A 7451-nucleotide genomic window follows, 5' to 3' on the forward strand; every position below is an offset into this window, starting at 1 on the left:
CGTTGAGATATGTTTACTTTGTGAAAAATCTATCACGATATGGCACTTTAATGACTTTCTGTATATACGTTATACTGCCAATAAAAAAATTTACATCCAAAGAAATATAATCAAGCACTACATGAGTCTTGGAAAATAATTTTCAAAGGGCCAAACAAAACACTTTTCTAAACAGATACTCAAAGTCTAATACTAGACTCAGCTACCTATCTTGGCCTCACCCTCTCTCATATGTCAGGCGACCTCCAATTTATGATGTAATAACCAGGCTTTACCCACCCACACGCAGCCCAAGCAATGTCCCTGCTGCCATTGCCTTCCAGATGACCTGCATACTGCGTGTATGGTTCTACTTCTATGGACAGATCTTTAAACTTAAGAATTGTGTATTGCCTCAGTATGATTTAGCATCTTCAATACTCAGGTATTATAATCTTCAGGTTCACACTAATCTTGAGAGCCAAGTCTTAGCTTGGCATTAAAAAAAAATAACAAGGGCGGCACCTGTGGCTCAGGGGGTGGGACACCAGCCCCATATAAAGAGGGTGGCGGGTTCAAACCCAGCCCCGGCCAAACTGCAACAAAAAAATAGCCAGGCACTGTGGTGGGCGCCCGTAGTCCCAGTTACTCGGGAGGCTGAGGCAAGAGAATTGCTTAAGCCCAGGAGTTGGAGGTTGCTGTGAGCTGTGTGATGCCATGGCATGCTATCGAGGGCGATAAAGTGAGATTCTGTCTCTACAAAAAAAATAAAACAAAATAACAAAAAGCCAGGTGTGGTGGCTCACGCCAGTAATCCCAGCACTCTGGGAGGCGAAAAGTGAGAGGAGCCTTGAGCTCATGAGTTTGAGAACAGCCGGACCTTAGAGAGAGAGACCTTGTCTCTACTAAGAATAGAAAAACTAGCTTGGTGTTATGGCAGGCACCTGTAGTCCCAGCTACTCGGGAGGCCGAGGTAAGAGAATGGCTTGAGCCCAAGAGTTTGAGTTGCTGTTAACAATGATGTCATAGCACTCTACCCAGGTGACAGAGGGACACTCTGTCTCAAACAAAGAAAAAAATTAGATATAGTCCATTTGCCTTGAATTCATGTAACAGGTCACTTCCTTAACTCTGATAATTCCTTTTAATCAGTTTTTTCAAACAGCTGATCACCATGCATTAATGGGTTCTAAACCAATTTAGAGGATAATAATCAGTATATTTTTAAAAGAAACCCACCCTAAGAATGCCTCTTGAACAGCATGGCCAGTGCCATCATTCCAGCTGTACTCGTGGGTATGTAACACTGCGTCTCTGAGCACTTATTAGTGTGCTGTGAATTCTGGTTCAATAGTTTCAAACTCTATGGATTTAACTATCCTACTTCCCTGGGTAGCAGAAATTCAAGAAAGTCAGGCTCAAACTGCAACACCGCCACGTCATAACATCCCCTAAGTCTGAAAGGAAGAGCAGCAGTGTGAGAGCAAAGGTAATTGTGGTCTTGGCAAGGTGTGAGCTGACAGAGGCCCAGAGAGCAGACTGTGGGAACCACGCGCCTGCCACGGCGAGCCGGAAGCTCAGGAAAGATCTGAGATCACCCATAACACTCACAAACTCCTCAAAACTTCCTAGCTGCTCTCCATGGTGAACGGACGTGTTAAACTTGAATGCTGGGAGGAAGAGTTCAGAGAGCTGGTGCTTAAGCACTGGGAAGAAGAAATTGAATAGAAAGTGGTCTACTTAGTGTAACCGCTGTTGGCAACACAAGGATTAGTTAAGCAAGTTGTATAAGGTAACGAGAGTCTGCAATGGGAGGAAACAAATACACAGCAATGCTTTCACAATAAACTGTTTCAGCAAACGTAAAAAAATCCCGATTATAGCGATCATGGTTCCAAAATCTTCAATGGGATCAGCCATCCTACTAGCAATATAGCATTCCCCTGGTTACTCCACCATAACTCATTTTTAAATTTCAAAACATGTTAAGGTCACTATTAATCGTTAAAGGACTAGTATGTAGTTATTATACAGCCAACAGCACTACAGCCTGTGATGAAAACCAGTTGTCATAACAGTGTTCCCACAGCGACACCCTGGGGACCAGCACAGGCACTTCTGCACCCTCTATAGCTGGAAGCTTTTATATCAAGATGCCGTGAGAAAGTGCTTTTCAGCTCAAGACTCCCCATATGATAACATACTATCAATTTCTATGGGATAAAGTTATTCTTTCGGAGGCTTCATGGGAATACACTGGGAGGGAGGAGACACAACCCACTGTTACTGCTTTTTGAAATATTCAGACAAAGGAAATGGTAGCATCTCAATTTTCCTTGAAACTGCCCACTGAGCTCCGCTGGCCCTCTATGTTAAGAAGCCCAAGTGGGTGGTGGGTGGAGACAGAACCGTATGGGAGAAAGGAGCCAGTGATATGAGTCCTCACATTCAAATCTACCAAAAATTCTGAAACACTGTTCTTAGTCTTTTCCAAGCTGCTTACTTTCGAAATAAATGATTACTTTCTTTCCAATGTAGATGGTTGCACTTCTAAATTATTTACTGAGATCAAACCCTAGGGTGCTCTGAAGTGTTAGAGTAGGTCAGGAAATTGCCAGAAGGAAGAGCTTAGCATTAAAAGCCATACTGCTATCAATCCTGTTTCCTAGTCCTCCAAATTCTCTCTGGGCGTCAGAGCCCACCACAAATCATCAAGTTCTGCCATTAGTGACAGCTGCCTGCCTGGCTCTGGTCTCTCAGGACCCTTTCCTTCATCCTGCAAGATCCAGACAGTCCTCTGTTTCTGCCTGTGTGTCAATTATCTTTGGCCTCAGCTTTATTTTCTTAATTTCTCCCCAAAGGCTGAAATCACAGCCGTGACTTCCAGATTGCCGCAGGCTCTGTGCTGCAACACGGAAAACTACTGCTCCATCTTTGCAGTTGGCAATGACACTCTAGAAAATGCACTATTTACTTCTGAAGGAAAACCAGTGTTTTACTAAATTTGAATCCAGAAAGGCACACCTCCTATGGACAGGAGTCTGGGGAGGCAGAGAGAAATACAGTTCTTCCAGGACTGTGATTGATTTCAAAAGATATGTCTTTACTGTTTTATAAACAGCTAAAACCAGAAATATGGAGTAGTTTCTGCTGAACTGAAATTTTCACAATCAGAGAATGGGAGAAGTTCCTTTTCTGCATAGTCTCATGATATCTGCAACCATCTGAAGATCTTTAATTTCAGAAAAATGGGAAACTTTCTCTGAGGGGATCCACATGTCTGAACCTGCTTCCCTCCATGCCAGCCCCAAATAGTCAACAGCCACAGCCTTGCAGAAAACGTTCTTTTTTATCAAGCCCTCTAACTATACTGATCAATATTAGGAGGTACTGGTGTCACATGATCCACCTTTTTCTTTACATGGAATGTTAACTAACAGCAAAAGGGAGGACTACAAGAAATTGACTGCCTGCCATGCTGTGGCCTGACTGTAAGGAAAAGGTCATTTGGGGAGCATTCAATCCACAACATTCATAAGCAAGTCCAACATAAGACCAGATGATCAAAGTCTACATAACATAGTTACCTTATGAAAAGATGTCTCTCGTTTGTGCTGTTAAGTTTCCCTAAGTGCCAAATAATTGTAAGAGAGTATTTCCAAATTTAGAGGTGGAGGGCAGAGAAACCTGATGCAATTCACCATGCAAGTAACCAGCAGATATGGCTGCGTCTACGCAGAGCAAAGAACACAGTAGCCAAAACTGGTTTTGAATCTTCCAGATAGGCTGGAATAAAAAAGTGTGATTCTACACCCACACGCTCAGCGTCCTCTAGCTCCCCACCTTATCCTCAGACCTTCTACACTCAGAACTGGCTCAAAGTGGAGTTGGCCACACGGTCCGGATAAAGTAAATGTATAATTAGTGTTTCCATTATTACCGAAAAGGGACACAAAGAAAGGGGCTTCAAGGGGCAGTGGTTGGAAAACCTGGCCCTCTGAACCAGGAAGTCTGGAGGGCCCATAAGGATGTGGGTGTGAAGCAACCTAGGTAACCAATGACCACTAGGATAGGGCACTACTGCTGGAGGCTCAGAGAGGCCAATGACAGACTTGCAGCCAGTTTCAAACAGAGGGTATTTACACTCTGCAGGCCTGTGCCTCTCCTCACTCACCTCTTCTTCTCCATGAGGGAGCCACTTCCAACTCTTTGGAAGTGCTGTACACTTTCTCTTTGTTCTTCCTAAATAAAATTTCTCTTTGTTACACTGAAACTGGTGCAAGAGACTTTGCTCTCTTGTTCACGCTGCCTGTGCTGCTCCAGTTTTATTCTCAGTTTCCACTCATTTTTACTGTCAATTACCACTGTGTCTTGGTTTAAATTTTAGCTCTGCCAATTAATTGAACCAGGTCAACTGGATTCAGGAAAGCACGATCTCCGACCCCCAACACTTACTGCTGCTGCTAATACCATCCTTATTATTGTCAGAGGCATGTGAGTTCCCACTGCCCCTAACCACAGGTCTCTAATGACAGTGACACAAGAACTCATACATACTAAGCTCTTAATATTTGCCAGGCAGTGTGCTAAGCATTCTACAGGTATCCAAAGGTTGCCTGTCATACATAGGAGAAATTAACAAACTCATATTTACATTACATTCTATAGTTTTTATATTTATCAACACAGTAATACGCAAATTTTTATAATGAATATTTTATAAGTAAAGGTACATTTAGCTACAATTTTCCATTTTCCCTATGTATGTATGGAAATCTTTCGGATATTCTGAATTTTATTTACACAACAATAAAGCTATAAGGAATGAGTATCATTATTAACTCCTATTTTATGATGACAAATCTGAGGCTTAGAAAGATTAGGTTACTTACCCAAGGTCACACAGTTGGCAGGCAGAGAGCTGAAATGTGCAGCTGGGACATTCTGCCTTTCGAACCCCCACTCTCATCACTGTCCAGTAACTGTCACGTCCACCTGGTCAGGTAACCACCTATTTTCCCACCTTGCTCTATTAACTGAGTCTTCTCAATTTCTAAAGCACAGTGATCCGTCACAGTGATCTAGGTATGACACTGTGCAAAATTAGAACAAGTCCTCACTTTGTGGAAGACCAAGACATCCTGTCTCGGGGGTGGCATCACTACGGGCACCTCCCTCCTCTGCCTGGCAGAGTGTGAGGGGAACACAGCCTGCCACACGTCTACCAGCACCTTCGCGATCTCCCACTCTCACTGGCTTCACGACCCACTGTCCCACCTTCAACTTAGGGTTACTGTGTTTTGAATTTATGTTGGTATATCATCTTTACATTTCCAAACGTTTATTTCCTCTTAATTCTTTCTGAAAGATGACAAATACTAAAATTTCTACTTCTTAGAGGATAAAAGCTTTGAATTAACTTTAACGACATTTATATTCAAATTCTACTGTATGACAGCAAAACTTCAGCAACATTTAAGGACGACACAGTTTCATCCAATGGTTCTACATTTTTGTTGAAATGTATAAAAATATTTTTTAGAAATATAACATAAAAGACAATGTGCAAATAACATATTTTACCAAAACAATTAAGTCCATCCTTAAATGTTTCTTTTTAATCTCTAACCACAACTTTCAAGTCTAGTGGGCAAAAGGTCATTTTAAACCCCCTTTTCTGTTTTCTACACATTGAAATTATGAATAAAAGTCTTCAGAACTTAATTTTTCAACTATTTAAAATGAAGGCAAAACACAGAATCAGTTCATTATCAGAGGTGATATGAAAGCCATCGAAGTTCCTAAAACCAATCAAGTTGTACCAGAATTCAAAGAGGCTGGAAACTTCTGTTTTCCTCTTTCCTCCTTCCTGTTGGTAATTCCGCAAGTCCACACTCTGCTTCCTTAAGTTCCTTCCTATTGTCTGCACACCATGCGCAGATCTCATAGAGCATTGTATTCCACACATTTTGATGGATCTGTAGGAAAGTGCTTCTGGCAAATGGTCATTAACCTCTTCAATCCCTAAAAAAAATAAAAGGTTGGTCACGATATGGTTGAACTGTTCTTAATTGCCCTCCTCTGGACTCCAGTTTGTCAATGTTCCCATGAAAATCGGGCAGTCCCCAGCAATTCCACTCAGATGTACATCCAGAGAAACATTTATTCATGAGCACTTGGAGATAAGCACAAGAACATTCACCAAGGCACTGGTCACAACAGCAAAACAACAAAACTGGAAACAACCCAAATTTCCATCCACAGGAGAATATATGAATAAACTTCTGTGTGCTCCCAAATGGAATATTTTACAATAGTAAAAATGAATTAACTATAGCTACATGTAACAATTCAAACTCTGTCAACTAGGTTCCAATAGAGAATTAAGCTCTAAATGCCAGGAGAAAGCATTCATTATAAGGTAACTTTTCTCCTAGGCAACTAAAATGTAAGGAGTTACCTATTACACTTCAGAGAATTAAGAAAATAGCCACTCAAATTACCTTCTGTGTTTTGTGGCAGAAATAAAGCTCTCTGGCTGAAGAAACCCAATATATTTGAATCTCAGAAACAATGCTGAATGTAAAAAAGCACTGAAGTATTACTACATACGCTATAATACCATTTTAATAAGATTCAAAACAAGCAGAAAATACATATTGCTTAGAAATACACACATAACATGGCAGAAGTGCTTTGTGCAAAAGCAAGGAAATGACCAACAGAAATGCAGGATAATGCTGCCTCTGAGGTAGGGGAGGAAAATTCAGCAGAGTGGTCTTCAGAATGTTCTAGTTTTTAAGCTGGGAATAAGGCTTTCAGATATTCTTATGTTTACATGTATTCTTTTATAAGTACCAAATATCACAAGATGAAACACTTCAATGTCACAGTAAAAACTGAGTATAACATTCCAAACATAACGTGGCCATTTGCAGAAATCAGTAGAAGCAGCAAATACACACCCTTGTTCTGGACCTTGGGGATCTATAATCATGAGCCTTGAGTCTTTTTAGACAACTACAATACACACAGCTAATCCCCCTTGATCTCACAAAATTCAAATGCCCATTTCTGTCTCTTCTGCAGTTTAGCCAGTTCTTCTCCAGTGCTGAACTTTATAGTGATTTTTTAAAAAGTGGTAACTAGCACTATCATTATTAAATTTCATTCAGTCTCTTTCACATCCTTTGGTCTTAAAATCCTTAGGTGCCTTTTGGTTTTGGGGGGGCTTTTCGTTGTTTGTTTTTAGCTTTCTCATCCACCACTGAGTAAACAGGTCTTGTAAGTCATCATCCAAATACCCAACATCCTTCACAAACAGGCTGGGGACCCGGCCAGAAACCTGCAACATACCACCATACATCTCTCCAAACAATCGCGGGGAGAGTCTGTAACCAGGAATGAAGCCTATCAACAGTTAGATCGCGGGGAGAGTCTGTAACCAGGAATGAAGCCTATCAACAGTTAGA

General features: G+C 41.3%; 1 protein-coding gene across 1 annotated transcript in view; it reads right to left on the reverse strand.

Moving 5' to 3' along the window:
* Positions 1-5699: 5699 nt before the first annotated feature.
* PRPF18 (pre-mRNA processing factor 18) overlaps positions 5700-7451 on the reverse strand; it is a 52103-nt gene continuing 50351 nt past the window's right edge. Inside the window, exon 10 of the mRNA XM_003786803.3 lies at positions 5700-6003. Coding sequence (XP_003786851.1) covers positions 5923-6003 — 81 coding nt within the window. The 3' untranslated portion in view covers positions 5700-5922. The remainder of the gene's footprint in view (positions 6004-7451) is intronic.

The sequence above is a fragment of the Otolemur garnettii genome, unplaced genomic scaffold (genome assembly GCF_000181295.1).
Source record: "Otolemur garnettii isolate 467f Iridium unplaced genomic scaffold, OtoGar3 scaffold00019, whole genome shotgun sequence".
In the NCBI taxonomy this organism is placed as follows: Eukaryota; Metazoa; Chordata; class Mammalia; order Primates; family Galagidae; genus Otolemur; species Otolemur garnettii.